Raw genomic sequence first — 17,350 nt, forward strand, 5'->3', positions numbered from 1 at the left:
GGCGGGTCCTTAATCTGAGGCGCCACTCTCCTATACTGTCCTAGCCTGGCCTACTCTGCACTACTCTGTCACTCCTAGACTCACTAGCCTCACTAGCCTCACTAGACTCACAAGACTCACTATTGTAGGTTTCTATATACAGAACTGCAGCAAATTAATTTAATAGAGGACGTGAACCAATTGAAAATAATTTTGGATTTCTAAGTGAGTAACATGGATTGGATAGCTTTTATATTCTTCATTAGACATTGCTTTTCAGTGTACTGTTGTCAATCGTACATTCCATTCTGTAAATGAAATGTCACTTGAATTAAATTACGCTCACAATCCCTTAAAAAAGAACCTTTTTTCAAGTTCACTGTAAACGATGGGAAAACTAAAGTTCAGAAGAAAAACGTTGATATTTAACTAATCATTTAAACTAAACATTCAGTAATGATCTAAAAAAATCGTTTCGTTGAAGATTGTTAACGACGACCCTTCGTTAACCACAACCCTTCGTTCCGTCCTGAATGGTATTGTACTTATAATTGAGTAGTTTTTAAGAAAATATCAAGAAGTTTTAGCTCCCCCACTACTGTTTAACTTCATGTAAGACGACATTCATGTAAGACGTTCGTCGTTTCATTAACGATCGTTATCGACAACCCTTCGTTAACGATCGTTAACATAATTTTCAATAACATTTTTTTCAAAAACTATAATCGTATAAAAAACGATCGCAAATCGATTTTATAAAACGATCGTTTTCAAAAACGATCGGTATTAGTTTTTTAAAAGTTCAAAGCGTGTGGGTCGTTTTTAAAAACGATCGTTTCCAAAAACGATTAACAACCCTAGTTACATGCTATATTTATGACAAAATCCTAATTAATCTAATTCGCCTTATGTGAGATAGGATTTATAGATTTAAAATTTAGAGAAAAGAAATTGAGATTCAATTGTTTTAATATTGTACATTAATTGAGTTTGGGGGGGATTTATTTTCAAATATGCAAAAAATGTGAAATTATTAATGTTCCCCAAATAAATCTATATTTGAATTTTCAGTACATAAAGGATTCGCATAACTTTCGAGGTTGCAAAAGTCTTAAAAGATGCGTCCCCAAATAGGCATTAAGTTAAAAAAATTGTTATTCAAAAAAAATATTTTTCCCCTAAGAATCCTCTTTAAACTATTCCGAAAAGAACCTGAATTTCATTTGGGAGAGACATCTGCTACAAAACAGCTGAACCGATTGGTATTGTGGGACCTCACATGACCCCGGAGGGAAGCTTATGAATAATCATAATTTTAAAGAATCTAACCTAGAACCCTCCTCCAGTTCCTACAGTATGTTTGTACTTCTGACTTTGCCCAAAAAGAACAAAAGAAAAAGTGGGGGATTTCTATGCCTGCTTTGTCTCAACAGATTCCAGCACGAAAGGTTGTAATTTGGTACACGCACATTCGAGAACTAATCTTTGTTTAATAGACTGTGAAAATATATATAAATGTAAAATGTCCTTATAAACATATATATTTAGTATATACATAATTTTAAACTAAATATATACAAAATTTGATGTTAAAATTTTTCCAAATAGACATTTAGATTTTAAGTTTTGAATTCTCTAGGGTCTGGGTAAAATAATGCAGTTCCTTGTATTTTTATGGTTTATGGTATTCTTTAGTATCAGCCTATACTTCCTTTAAGTTTTCGCGAACACTCCATTTAAGTTGAGAATTGTCCAGCTTTAAGGATGGATTTTTTAAAATTCCACGTGGTGCCCCTTTTTTTCTGTCTAAATTTTGTTAATGTATAGATTTAAAAAAATTGAAAAGGGCAACTACCCCCCTCCCACCCAAGCTCTGACAGTTTCAGAGTCTTGACAAAAATATTTATTTAAAAAGGGGGGGAACGCACCTCTGACCCTTTAGTAAAAGTAAATTCTACCTAAAGTATAACCGCGTCAACCTTGTTGTACCGGCTAGTCCTATTGAGTGTCTGCTCTATTTACCCAATTTGTCCGGGCGATACAGTACATACTGGGACCGGAAAGGTTGACCCGGCTCAGAAATTCAAATGTACTACGGCTGCCCGTGGGGGTTTATATCGTTGGTTTAGCTAGGAAACACTCTTTTTATCCATTAAACTTTAACCAGGACCATACACATAGTTTTACACGTTTGTTATTGTGAATTCAGAATTACTGATCATAATATAATATAAACGTTAATCTTTCATTTCTGAGAAATATAAAAGGAAGCGTTTTTTGTGCATTTTGCCGGGACAGACAAAGTCACAATGGTCAAACAAATTATTATAATTGCTGAAAAATAGATTAATGATGAATGAGGGAAAAGGTTCATTTTCATTTTTAATTATTATTGCGATCACTGTATAATTCAGTGTTCCTGCTCAGGGGAAAAACAATTTCCATATTATATGACTATAGGAGATGCAGTGTCATCTACCAAATTCATAAACATTGCAGCATGGGACTGTTCTCAAATGTTTTCAATTAAACACTTAAATTCTATTTTTTTAACCCTGTTTGAATACGCCTGTATAAGCCTTTGATTTTTTAAAGCGATTTGATGTTAAATTATGATGTTAAATTTGCATAGGACATACAGCTTATAGGGCTGTTTTTAAACATTTCTTTGTTAATATCATAAACAGACTCTTTATAGATATTATTTTTCTTCCTGATTCATAATATACTCATGATTCTCTTAAATATGAGAGAATATAAACTTGGATTCTTGACTCATATACCACAGTCTTTTACAGGATATCTACGCGTCACAAGGAGAAGCTCCGCCATTTTAATCAGCTGATTAAACCGGTTTTCCACCTCGTGGGTTGATCAGCTGAATCTAAATTGTTTCCTTCAACGGCAAATATGGTATTTTGATTAAGTTTAATTCAAATTCAATTTAATTCATTTTAGATTTTACTGATGACTGTTAAGTTTACTTAGCTAAAAAATTGTTTAACAATTTTCATTCAAAGACTTACATTTTTTGATGTTTTTTACAAAATTACTCAAATTTTAAACACAAGTTTTGATGAAAACTTGAAAATTCTGTGATAACATAAATCCTGAAATCGACGTTGGTATAAATTTTAGTCCTTTCTTGACAAGTTACAATCTAAACAGTTCCTTTGAGCAAAAAGTAATAAATTCTAAATTTTCAGGGAGTTTTTGCGATTTTTTTCTCCCTGACTCTTCTTCTGCAGACCCTGGGGGCACCCACCAACAATATACCAAACTGTAATAATTCAAACTAAAGAATATGAAAAATATACAATTTTTAATATGTCTTACTTTGGAAATAATATTTTTGCTGTTTTCCCGGCTGATTTCTAGATAATACTTTATTTGGTTGTAGCAGATACTCTATCATTACCTTCTTGGCGAGAAAAATCGATCAGTTGGCCTGGTTTCATTAGTTGATGCCTAAATCGCATTACTGTTTGTATACAAATGAATAAAAGTGTTCAAGTTCACAAAACAAAAATTTAAATTTTTCTTTATAGATTAAATTGCATTTTAGTTTCAATGAAAGCTACTAAAACGTAATGTTTAAGTGACCCTGCATGCAAAGATAGCAATGCCCGATTCACAACGGTACCTTTGAAACCTTAATCTGCTTAAAAATGTGGAAGAAAACGCCGGAATCTACCTTAAAAAGGTTTTACTTATGTGAACTTTTTTTGTAATGTGTGTCATTAGTTTTCGTGTTTTGTTTATTTCTCTAATTAAAGATTCAAATTATTGATTTGATTTATATTTTAAATATTTTAGTTATTGTTTTTGGAAACACAATGATCCCCACTCCACTGATTGGAGCTGCTCTTGGAGGAGTTGGACTTGCTCTTGGAGCAAAGGGAATTGCTCTCTCATTGTTAGGTAAGACAGAGAAAACTGGTGTTAATTAATTAATTAATTAATTAATTAATTGTCCAGACGTTTGATAAGTATACCAGACTTTGAAAACAGAAGATAAAACTTAAAACCTACGAAACACGTTAAATTTTTCTTTTATTTCAAGTTAAATGTAATTTTAGGTTAAGCAAAAAAAATTAACGAAATTCACCGTTTTCGTTTTTAGCCCTTAATTATTTTTTAAAATGCCTAATCCGTTCCGGTTTTAACGGTCTTTGCCGGACACATCCGTTAATTTTCAAAAACCTCCGTTCCGTTAACTGAACTTAACCAGGTGTCCAAAAAATACTTTGAGAAAAATTTCTAAATTTTCTATTTGCATCCAATGTTTAATTATTTTTTATATCGAACCTTGAACTTTTCTGATAAAGGGCGCACTGGTGCATTTCCTGGTTAAGATGAAAATGTATTTTCAGGTATTTTACCCCCACTGTTCGATGATCCCTGTGGTTCAAACAGAAGAACAAGGTAAAATTAATGCGACAATGCTGGTCCGACTTTGTTGACTCGTAACTAGGGTTGTTAATCGTTTTTGTAAACGATCTTTAAACGATCGTTTTTTGTTTCGTTTTCAAAAACGATCGTTTCGTTTTCGGAAAAAAACGATCGTTTTTAAAAACGACCCACTCGTTTTGAACTTTTAGAAAACGAATAGCGATCGTTTTTGAAAACGATTATTTTTATTAAAACGATTTGCGACCGTTTTTTTATAAGATTTTTTTTTAAAAAAACGATCGTTTTTGAAAAAAATTTATTGACAATTATGTTAACGATCGTTAACGAAACGACGAATTCTATAAAAACGAGCATTTTGAAAAACGATCGTTTTAAAAACGACCAATTAAAAAAAAACTTTTAAAAAACGATCGTTTCGTTTTCGATTTTTCGTCGTCGTTTTCATAACGAAACGATCGTTTTTCTGAAAAATGAAAACGTTAACATCCCTACTTGTAACTCCTACTTGTTTTTGATTTTGTGAACAAGGATGAGAAAAGTAAACTTATCTGGTTACAATATAATGAAAACTTATCCGGTTACAATATAATGAAAACGTATCCGGTTACAATATAATCAAAACGTATCCGGTTACAATAAAATGAAAACTTATCCAGCTACAATATTATAAAATCGTATCCGGTTACAAGATAATGAAAATGTATCTGGTTACAATAAAATGAAAACGTATTCGGTTACAATATAATGAAAACTTATCCAGTTACAATATAATGAAAACATATCTGGTTACAATATAATATAAACTTATCCGGTTACAATATAATGAAAACGTATCCGGTTTCAATATAATAAAAACTTATCCGGTTTCAATATAATGAAAACGTATCCGTTTACAATATAATAAAAACGTATCCAGTTACAATATAATGAAAACGTATCCAGTTACAATATAATGAAAAAGTATCCAGTTACAATATAATGAAAATGTATCCGGTTAAAATAAAATGAAAATGTATACAGTTACAATATAATGAAAACGTATCCGGTTACAATATAATGAAAACGTATCCGGTTACAATATGATGAAAACGTATCCGGTTACAATATAATGAAAACCTATCCGGTTACAATATAATGAAAACGTATCCGGTTACAATATAATGAAAACGTATCTGGTTACAACATAATGAAAACGACTTTTTATTTAAGTTTCAATTGTTAACAAGCGTTTTTTAAATTAAAAGTTTATGAGTAATTACAGAGAAGCTTTTTTAACTTACAGTTTCTCTATTTTCTCATGTATTTATGTATCCCTGTATTTGAAAGCTTGAAATAAATCAAAATTGAAATCGAAAGTCGTCTTCAACATATTGAAACAATTTCGCCTGCCACCGTATTAGAAATTCAAAAAATTTTTGTTCTATTTAATAGCTCTCAAATAAGAGGAGTTAAATTCTAGTTTACTTTAGTTTTCACGATGATTGTCCAGAAGATGATCCTCCTCACTATGGTGCGCCGGCGCCAAGCTATGGTGCGCCGGCGCCAAGTTATGGGGCGCCAACTTCCTATGCGGCGCCTGCAACATCTTATGGCGCGCCAACATCATACGCGGCGCCTGCACCAACTTATGCCCAACCTGAGCAAACTTATGGCCAACCTCAGCATGGCCATGGGTTAAAGAGGCATATCCAAGGAATGCGTGGGTATGGCCAAGGTTATGACCAAGAGTATGACAAAGAATATAACCAAGGGTATGGCCAAAAGTATAGCCAAGGGTATGAAGAATCGAACAAAAATAGATACTATTATTTGTGAGTTGGATGTTACCCTGTTAAAATGAGATTTCTAGTCGTCATTATAAATATACAAACATGCGAAAAAAATGATAAACGTTACAGGGAGTGTTTAAATAAACCTACAAGAAACTGAAACAATGCAGTGGATTTTTCTCTGACGGTTTAACCCTGCACTGCCTGCCAGCCCTCTGAGCCCGAAATTTAAAAGAGTATCGTTGAACGAAACTCCCGAGTTTCCTTTTTGGGGTCTTTTTGATATTCCCTAAACTGCCTAACCCCATTCGTGAAACCGGGGTTCTAAAACTGGTTTTCACAATGATACCCTGTCTTAAGTTTTGGGCTCTGGGCAACGCAGGCGGAGAATTGTCGGGTTTCGGATTGTTCTTTTCCCATTTTTTTTAACTGAAACATCGGATAAGATGAACTTTGATAACATATGTGGCCTTTCCCATTTTTTTTGTTAAACCTTCCATTTTAGAAATAATTTTTTTGTTTCGCATCGTTTAGTTGTTGTTTTAAATAAAGTTTAAACATAAATAATACTTTTTGCAGTTTATGTTTTATTCTTTTTATGTGACATTTGTTAATTTATCAATAACACATTATATATATTATAAATTAATATTCAATCTGTTATACGATAAACACTAAAAGTTTTGTTTGTTCAAGATTGAATGAGATATCAATGATTTCTATTTAAAAAAATGTTCTACTGTGATTTCCTATAAAAGCAGACTTTTTGGTTAAAACAAATATGGAAGAAATTGCAAGACGGAGAACCAGTCATTTTCAAGATAAAAAAACAATGATATCTATGCACATTATTTATCAGATATATAAACCGAACAATACCTCTTAGAATGAAGAACTACTTGAATTTCAAACAACAGCCGACCCCTTCAATATAAACAAATGTAATCCTTTTATCTAACAAAAAATGTGTCACTCTCATTGAGAATTAAAGGACCGTAGAGTAGCAACGATACACCCCAATAAAAACTTTTGTTGAGATTGAAGGGTTTTTTACAACTTTTACTAGATTACAAGATTACATTTGAAGATCAAATTTTAAAAGTTTAAAACAGTAGATGAAATACCTAGTTTGTGTACAGAGATGACCAGAAAACTCTGGAATGGGACGAATACGTTTAAACTCAAGTTATAACTTTGAAAAGTCCAATGAGCATGAAATATAGAAATTTTGAGGTGTAACAAAACTTAATTTTTAAAGTTAAGATTAACATTTCTTAGTTGTAACAAAATCATTAAAACTTATGGATTACTATTGTCGTCTTTCTATTCCACAGTTTTCTGGTTCTCACTGAACTCTTAAAGGGACTGTAAAGAAAAAATGAAAGGGGGTATAGGATCAAACCTGAGAATCTCAGGCGTTGAACGATACATATAAGACATCTATCTGATGTTCCTGTCTCGAGAAATTATTTTGCATTCTTAATATATATAATTGATAATATTATTACATATAGTCCGTATAGTTCGTATCACGTCACCAGAACTTCTGCCAATGGCAGTATAGTATACTGGTCACGTGATTTCCGTCTGTATCGCGTGACAACGATACTGCACTGCCATTAGCTATACGGACTATATGAAATAATATTGGCAATTATATATATAAAAATACAAAATAAAAATTAAAAAATTATAATGGGAGCAAACCTGAGAATCTCAGACTCCTGTGGGATGTAATCGTTTTCAGATTGGTTGCGTACTTTGCTGAATATGATCTACTACTTTTTTACAAAGTTGTATATATATATTTGAATTTTTGTAAAATTTTGACTAAGTTTTATATCAATTTTTAGAGATAGGAACATCAGAATCAGATAGATGTTTTCCATGTATCGGTCAACGCCTGAGATTCTCAGGTTTCATACTATTCCCTCTTTCATTTTTCCTTTACAGTCCCTTTTAGTTTTGAAAATGTCCAGTTCAATTAATTACTGTAAAATTGATGGTTTTGATAACATTGCTGATCATTCATCTAAACTATAATTCAAGGTTAACAATCTTACTGATAGATATGTTTATAGATATATAATTATAAGATATATTTATAGATATATAATTATATATATATATATATAACTATAAAGCAATAATTGCAGAGTGCACACCTCCTCAGTTTGCATCTATATAATAAAACAAGACATTCGTATATATACATCTATATTTCGTATTTGCTGGACCGATTGGGCTGACATTTTTTGTGGACACTCATAGGTTGCCGGGGGATGTCATAGGCTAAAAAATCGAATTTTTATTTTCAAAAATTTTTAACAATTTTTTTTAACGGGCAACGCCGGGACCTTCAGCTAGTATTTATTAATACAAATTGTTTCAAATTGGTCCTCCGTTAATAAACAAGGTTAAACTCATTATTATAACATATAAATTTGGCTTGTCTGTCTGGGTGTCTGTCTGTCTGTCTGTCTGTTTGTATCCAATAAACGTCAAAACGGCTGAACCGATCGGGCCCAAATTTTTTGTGGGACATCTAGGGACCCCAGGGAAGGTTTATGAATGATTGAAATTTTTAATATGTGTCTCCAACAAAATTCGATCTTCATTAAATTTTTTAAAATTTTGAAAATCCACGAAATTTTTTGTGAAAATCCGCGAATTATTTTTGTTTTGTTTTACGATGTACACAAAGAGAACATGTTCACAATTAATTTAGAAGATGGGCGCGAAGCGCCCTCTAAGGCTAGTTATAATATACTTATATAAAGATATTATCAGTTTTAAATTCATCGTATATGTTTTGAATTGTGCGATGAAACCAGACTAATATTGAATACTAGCTTGGGAATCCAGCATTACCTAGTCTACCAGTAATAAATAACGATATTGTTTCCTATAAAAGTCGACTCACTCAACATAAAATCTTAAAACCAGGAACTTTTCTGTGGTTCTACTGAGTTCCTTAATGTGAGGAGGCAAATCGTTGCAGGGATCCATGAGTTATGATCGTACAAACAAACAGAGATTACAACATATATACATATATATATATATATATATATATATCAACTACAGTGATCAAAGCCGGACACTTCAGCTGAAATCTAATTAAAGACCAAGCGGGGGTAAACGGCGGGAGTAACTATGAGTAACCTGCGCAACGCCGGGCACTTCAGATAATCATAAATATTATTAAGAAAATGACAATTCATGTTATATTTTGCAGAATTTTCTGTTTTTAAGCAATAAAAACATAAACAAAATCTATTCAGTAAAGATTTGCATCGCAGTTAACGGTAAGGGCTTACCGAGTTTTCATCGTTAGATTGGATTTTAGGACCAATGCATCTAGTTCTTTGAACTAATGTGAAGGCCATAGTCTTATTTCTCTTTTACTTTTTATACTTTTTATGTAAGTTATGTAAAAAAAATTACCCCCCCCCCAGCAGGAATAGGGTTAAAGCTTTCAAGGTCCTGAGTGAATAAAACTATATGTAACTGAATTTCTCCCTAGCAATATTTTTAATTCCCTTGATTAAAAATTCTTCTTATTTTGATTTTTCAACGTACACTGCATTTTTAGAATGTCAGGCATTACGAAAGCTCTTCTATATTAGTAACAAGTCCGACACTGTCCTCGTACTGTACCGGGTTTTACATTTTCCTCAAAATTGACTATATTTCAATATTTCATTAAAGGGAGTGACCTGCTACACATGGTAGTTGAGCTGAAAGTGCAGTACTGTAAAATTGTTGGCACTTTTTTGTCGTCGTTATTAAATAATTTTAAAACCCGATTTTCTAAATGTATTCTCCAAAATGGAATATCAGAATTTCATTTAGCTCTTATTTAGAAATCATAAAACCATAAAAAGGTCTAAATTGAATCCTAAAAAAAGTCTCTAAAATGCTGCGTCACTCTAGTTTTAGTAGAAGTAAATATTTCCATTTACTGATAGCGCCGATTGAAGAATTCATAACTCTGATTGTATAATGAGATAGATCGAAAGATAGATGTTACCGATATACTATTTCTATTTGTTCAGAATAGACAACAAACACATGGTTGAACCCTGATTGGATCAGGCGCTAATGGGCTCGGCATATAGGAGTGGCGTTCTAGCTCCTACACAACTACATAGTGTAGCCAGTCACTCCCTTTAAAACTACGGCATTTAAGTAATTTACGCCGTATCCGCCTTCAAACTAAATACATCGTAAAGTGTTAGGATTTTTCCCAAGTGGCAATACCCCAAGTTGAAACTTTCCAAATGCGCAATTTCCCAAGCGACATCTTCCCAAGTCTGTCCTAGCTAGCGCCCCTTAGTCTATTCTAGCCGCGGCTCCTTGCCCATCCTAGGCGCAGTAATCGGTCCCCATTCAGTCAATCAGAGGGCCTAACATAAACTTTGAAAAGTTGCCGCTTGGGAAGTTTCAACTTGGAAAATTGTCACTTGGGAAGTCGCCCTTTGGAAAATGCCTTTGAAAAAAAATATCTAACACCTTTTACGATGAATCTAGTTTACAGTGTAAGTATAAAGAAAAATTAGAATTTTGTAAGAGCAACCTGCATGAGTTAAATAGGAATTTTAAATTGCAGTGATGCACACATATATTTTGTATGCATTACACGGGACACGGAGTATATATATATTCAAAAACAATAAAAAAAAATCACTAAAGATTTTAATACTAAAAAAGAGAAAAATAAATTGTATTATTTTGTGGCAAACATTTGATATTTGGAACACACTGTATTTAGAAATGCAAAATACTAGGAACAATTGGTGAAACCAGGAGAAAGTAACATTTTATGAGTCATTTGACCCGAAAAATGCAAACCATGGATGATAGTTTGGAAGCTTTTAATTTATATAATTATGCCTTCTGTTCGTATTTCATGCAGAAATCAAACGGAATTGAAAACTTGCCACAAAAAGTTTAAAATATGACAATTTTTTCAATTTTAGGTTTCAAAGATAAAGAGATTGGAAGATTAAAACTCAAAGATGTTCTTAGGCACGAATCACCATCGCGTTAAAAATTCTGTTTAGGAATGTGATCTAAAAAAAAGTTATCATTTTTTTTAGATCAAAGTCCTCGGAACTCAAATTCATTTCAAACAAATTACCTTTAATATGAAAATAATAAATATTAAAGGAATTGAGTTTTTGCCACAAACTCTAAGCTTCTAATCTCTATATATTTGCAACCAAATGTCGCTAGTTATTTCAAAATATGAATTCTGTTAGATCAAATAATTTAAGTTTGAAATATCCAAGGTATACACCATCAGATTGATAAGATATAGAGATTAGATATTAGAGTTTGTGGCATAGACTCATTTCCTTTCAAACTTTCCTTCACTATTCCTTTCCTTTCATTTTCCTTCTATTTAAAAAAAAAAAATTTAATTGGGGGGATATATTCCCACAACTTCTATTTTTGGAGGTTTTTCAATAGTTTCCCCTGAAGCACTTAATTTCGTATGTTTTTGTTATATTTCATACATAAATAAATTCTTACTTAATTAGACTAATAGTTCTAGATCTCAGAATATACATGTTTGATTAATTGAAGTAAAGATAAAAAGATAACAAGAGAAAGTTTGGAAAGTGAATCCTCAAAATCCCCCCAAGATTACTGAACATCTGGACATTTATGTATTGTACTGCATAACCTCCACAGTCCAACACTTCCCTAACCAAATGCTGCCACCTGTTATTCTATAGTCTAATAATTACTCTGCAGGAAAAACATTGTGTTGATGAGAAAACATTTATTTAAGTATTTAAACATTGTAAAGAGATTCAAGAATCAACATGAGTGTATAAATTATAAAAATAATGTTTGGTTTTTTAATCAATAATACTGAGAAAGGTAACGGTAAAGGAACTTTAAGCATATATCAAATACATATTTGAAAACAATTTAACGAATTTTTAAAATATGCAATTAGTGCATATGACGTTGATTTCATTCTTATAATTCAAATTTATTTTGTCGAGTGTATGCACTGTAAACAAAGGTTTTAGTAGCACAGGGTGTGTCAATAAAAGTCTCTAAAACTTATCAAAATCTTATCAATAATTTTTTTTGTGTCGGAGAAATTTACAATGAAATCTAGAAAAATTTCTTAATTTCTGATAAAATTTGAAAGTTAAAAAATAACAGATCACAATTCGACAAATCCATGATTAGTTTTCAGTAATTTTCCGGGGGGGGGGGGTTATGTTCCGCGAAAATCATGTTTTCTGAAACTCCCTGCATTCTACTGATTAAAGTTTACTGAATTCCACAGTTCGTAGTGAAACCCTAAAAACGCTCCGGGGAAATTAGAATTCAGCATAAAAAAATTAATCATAGAATTAGTTTTCTGTACTTATATACTGTACTGTTGTAACCAAACTTTTTAAAAAAAATTAGAATTTGCTTGTACTGAGTTTTTTGTGGTAACGATAAAGATTAAAAAAGTTCAGTCAAAGAACGTCAATACAGGAATATGGCATCTCACAGATATTTGTAGTTTTTCCTTATCCTGGGGGGGGGGGGTAGCCCCCCACCCATAAAGTCATTTTTTGATGAATTCTTTTGCATTGTTTAGAACTCCTTTGTCACTGTTAAACCTATCGTCCAAAAAGAAGAGAGAAAATAGATTTGGAATTGTTGGGTTTCCGTCCGTCATAACCGTCCTTGGGTCGTCTATTCCTGGGTTCAGGGGAGAAATATCGTCCGAAGAAATACGGATATCCAGAGTATTTTGGCGGTTTATCATTGAACGATATTTTCACAAATCGGCGAAATCTGTTTAGTTTCACGGATTCCAGAGGAGAGGTTTCAGGCAATGAATATTGCTGTTGGGATGAAAGGGGGAAAGAAGGGTGTGAAGAGAGATAAGAATCTGATGAATGTCGAGGAGATGAAAATGAAGATTGAAGAAATGATGCTCTGGAACTAGAATCAACTTGAGAATGAAGAAGTACAAGCAGCAGACACACAAACTCCTGCAATATTTACTAAATAAGACATTTTTTAATACAGCATGGATTTCTGTTTATTATGAATTATTGTTAAGATTTCGTAATCTGTAAATTATTTTAATTACTATAAATCTGCCCTCAGCTGAAAACTTTAGAATAAGCGGATATCGAGATCAATTCTTGATCTCCTCTTTTTCTTGATCTCAGATATCTATGATAGTCAAATCCAGAGATCAGAAGCCGGGAAATTTTCCATTACAGTTAATTAAAATTAATATACAGACTCGGGAGGGACTCTCTAATTTTGATAAACCTGTTTTTAATTTGTCTGCAATAACCAAAAAGAGTGGATTAAGCAAGACATTAAAAGTGTCCACATTGGATATTCAAATTAAGCGATCAGGATTAAAGGTTTCCAAAGTTCCCTGCTCTTCAGTCAGAACTATTATGTTGTGAATCTCGAAAATTTATCTCCATCAGAGTCTGAGCCGGAAATTTAAGAGTGTATCGCGAAACGAAGCTTCCGAATTTCCTTTTTTAAGGTATTTACATTTGAGTAGATTAAAATTTATGAAGTGTGAAAACAAAAAGAGAATTTACAAAAATAATATTTCAGAGGTATCTACAAAAACACCATTTAGGAAACCGGGGTTCATGGAGATATTCTGTCTTAAGAAACTAGATCCATACTTAATACATTTTCAATTTCTTGTGTGAATCATGCCCTGCAGGGGTAGTTTAAATGAAGAAATCAAGTCTTGATGCTTACTTTTAAAAGCTTAGTTACATTATTATTAACAAAAGGATTTTTTATTGTTTCTACTCAAATGCAGGGAAAAGTGAAAAAGAAACATGTCTAAATTGGGAAAGTACACCCTTACNTTTGATATTGATTGAAATATTTGTTTGTTTTGACAATAAATCTTTAATATACCGTAATATTTGCGTATCTATTAGGCTGAACCCTGAGAATATATTGTATTAATAACGGAAGTATTATGTAGCAAGGATATTATAGGCAAGGTGGGACGATTAGAAGAATACGCATTTAATGCTATAACGTAGATCGAAGTAGGGGGGGGATTTTTTGTGATTGAAGTTAATAGGAATTTTGTAAAAAATGTTTTTATCACAAAGTAAGTTTTGCATAAAAAAATCCTACAGTACAGTCCAATTCTGGCATTGACATTTACTTTACTCCCCATGCTGTAAAATATACTTATACATCCAATAAACCTTGTATTTCGACAACATAACAACAATGGGAACAGACAGTCACTATCCTACACGCGCACATACCCTCATTGTAGCCTCTGCTCAACTAAACATTCTTACAGATATACATCCTTTATATAAGAGTACAGGGTGTACCAAGATATCGGATATACATCCTTTATATTAGAGTAGAGTGTACCAGGATATACATCCTTTATATTTGAGTACAGTGTGTACCAGGATATCGGATATACACCCTTTATATTAGAGTACAGTGTGTACCAAGATATCGGATATACATCCTTTATATTAGAGTAAAGGTGTACTAGGATTTTGGATATACATCCTTTTTATTAGAGTATAGGGTGTACCAGGATATCAGATATAAATCCTTTATATTAGAGTACAGGGTGTACCAGGATATCGGATATACATCCTTTATATTTGAGTACAGGATGTACTCCGATATACATCCTTTATATTAGAGTACAGTGTGTACCAGGATATCGGATATACATCCTTTATATTAGAGTGCAGTGTGTACCAGGATATCGGATATACATCCTTTATATTAGAGTAGTGTGTACCAAGATATCGGATATAAATCCTTTATATTAGAGTAGAGTGTACCAAGATATCGGATATACATCCTTTATATTAGAGTACAAGGTGTACTAGGATTTTGGATATACATCCTTTTTATTAGAGTATAGGGTGTACCAGGATATCAGATATAAATCCTTTATATTAGAGTACAGGGTGTACCAGGATATCGGATATACATCCTTTATATTTGAGTACAGGATGTACTCCGATAGATATCCCTTATATTAGAGTACAGGGTGTACCAGGATTCATTCTTTATATTAGAGTACAGGGTGTACCAGGATACATCCTTTATATTAGAGTACAAGATGTACCAGGAAACATCCTTTATATTAGAGTACACCCTGTACCAGGATACATCCTTTAAATTAGAGTACAGGGTGTACCAGGATCATATCCTTTATATTAGAATACAGGGTGTACTCCGATATATATCCTTTATATTAGAGTACAGGGTGTACCAGGATACATTCTTTATATTAGAGTACAGGGTGTGCCAGGATACATATCCTTTATATTAGAGTAAAGGGTGTACCAGGATACATATCCTTTATATTAGAGTACAGGGTGTACTCCGATATATATCCTTTATATTAGAGTACAGGGTATACCAGGATACATATCCTTTATATTAAAATACAGGGTTATTTATAAGATTCGTGTATGAAACTGTTTGGATTAAATTATTAATTTTTATTGACATCTACAATTCTTGTTCAAGCATATTGATAGTTCTGTAGAAGTAAATTTTATATTCCATGGGGCCTGATTCACAATTCTGCCTTTCAAACCTCTTCCTTGTTTTTTATCTAAAAAATGAGAGCAATTTTCATTTTTAATTAAATAGAGGTTATTTTAAAGGGAGTGTTCGTGAAAAATGAAATCAATTGTGATCGCTACTAATCTTACTTCTATCTGTTGCGTCATATGCTGAAGAACGTGGCGTCCATAGAAATTTAGAAAGTTGCAAAATTCAACTCGGATCGTAAAATAATCAAATTTAATTCCAAACAAATTATTCAGATATTACAACCTATAATCATCGACAATTTTTCTACTCATTCGTATATAGTTGATATTTAAAAATGTGTATGATTTTTTAAAAATAATATTTAGCTTTCAACTTGTTTTCACGGCTGGCGCTGGGTTTTTGAACATTCCTGGAAAATATGAAAATGTCGTCTTCATTATCAAAAAGCCTCAAAACAGGATTAAATGTTTTCAAAGGTAACTATCGTATTATGAAATATCAACTACATTAAGTATGGCAGGATTGAACTCCGATAGGAAGAAGTTAAATTTTGGCAAAAATACTGTGACAACTGTGCAACCTTATTTTTACACAAAAAAAATTTTAAAACATGCAAAGATTGATTCTTATCGATGGTGTTTCAAAATCTTTGTTTGTATAAAGTGTTCGACGTTTATTTTAATATAATAAAGACGACTTTTAATTTTTAACAAGTTTTTTCCAAATTACGAGCTTACAAGTAAACAAGGAGAAGCTGTTCATTGACTCATTCTCATTGTTTAAAAGCTGGGTAGAAATAAAAATTTAAATCGAAAGTCGTCTTCATTGTATTGATATATGCGACGACGGCTGTGGTGTAGAAATAAATTCAACCTTGAAAATATTTATGGATGTTTTCACGATTGTTTAAATCTTATTCATACATGGTTACTCAATCTTATTTATACATCCTATGAGTACCGGAACATATGAGCAGGTGGGAGTGGGCATCTGCTATATAGTCTACAAGAAGAAGTGGGCATCTGCTATATAGTCTACAAGAAGAGGTGGGCATCTGCTATATAGTCTACAAGAAGAGGTGGGCATCTGCCATATAGTCTACAAGAAGAGGTGGGCATCATTTTTGAAATGCAAAAATATTGATTAGGGATATAGTTTATAAATTAAAAACGTAACGATAATTCTTTTAAATGATCGTTTTAGAAACGATCGTTTTCTTTTTTATTTATATAAAAACTTGTAAATCTGATAAAATACTAGAATATTACATAAATATTTATGTCTATTGTCATGTTTCTGTAAATTTGACCCTTATGCACTTTTTATTAAAGGGACTGTACGAGTAATGACAAGTGACCCTTCATGTAAAGATGGCTGATGCGAAGGATTTAATGCAAGGAAAGTTATTTCAGATGTGTACGCATCTTTAGTACTGCAGTGTATTGTCACTGGGCGGTAATGTAAACACAAGACGGATGTCACAGCCTGACATGGGATCCATCTTTTACATAAAAAATCAATGGAATATTCTGCTCATAGGAAACTATTATGTGAATTATCATAATTATCAAAATTTAATGCTTTTAACCTCCTCGGATACTAAACTAACACTAATGCATCTATTC

The 17,350-nt window shown here is 32.3% G+C and overlaps 1 protein-coding gene and 1 long non-coding RNA gene across 2 annotated transcripts; one reads left to right on the plus strand and one right to left on the minus strand.

Moving 5' to 3' along the window:
- The first annotated feature begins 2,750 nt into the window (after positions 1-2,750).
- LOC111707077 (uncharacterized) lies at positions 2,751-6,452 on the plus strand. Its single transcript, XM_023480076.1, has 5 exons — positions 2,751-2,892; positions 3,186-3,261; positions 3,796-3,900; positions 4,353-4,404; positions 5,862-6,452. Exons 1-5 carry the CDS (start codon positions 2,890-2,892, stop codon positions 6,205-6,207), a joined length of 582 nt encoding a protein of 193 aa, XP_023335844.1. The 5' UTR covers positions 2,751-2,889; the 3' UTR covers positions 6,208-6,452.
- Positions 6,453-12,384: 5,932 nt separating this feature from the next.
- LOC111707076 (uncharacterized) lies at positions 12,385-14,487 on the minus strand. Its single transcript, XR_002766372.1, has 2 exons — positions 14,390-14,487; positions 12,385-13,177 (listed from the first exon to the last, which is right to left on the minus strand). It is a non-coding gene; the product is annotated as an uncharacterized LOC111707076 (long non-coding RNA).
- Positions 14,488-17,350: the final 2,863 nt, after the last annotated feature.

Source organism: Eurytemora carolleeae, unplaced genomic scaffold, assembly GCF_000591075.1.
Source record: "Eurytemora carolleeae unplaced genomic scaffold, Eaff_2.0 scaffold778, whole genome shotgun sequence".
NCBI lineage: Eukaryota > Metazoa > Arthropoda > Copepoda > Calanoida > Temoridae > Eurytemora > Eurytemora carolleeae.

Excerpts from the sequence above, each read along its gene's own strand:
- LOC111707077 (XM_023480076.1), top strand. Across the intron at positions 3,262-3,795 it reads CACCAACAATATACCAAACT|TTATTGTTTTTGGAAACACA; the intron begins GTAATAATTCAA and ends TAAATATTTTAG. Across the intron at positions 4,405-5,861 it reads GGTTCAAACAGAAGAACAAG|TTTTCACGATGATTGTCCAG; the intron begins GTAAAATTAATG and ends AGTTTACTTTAG.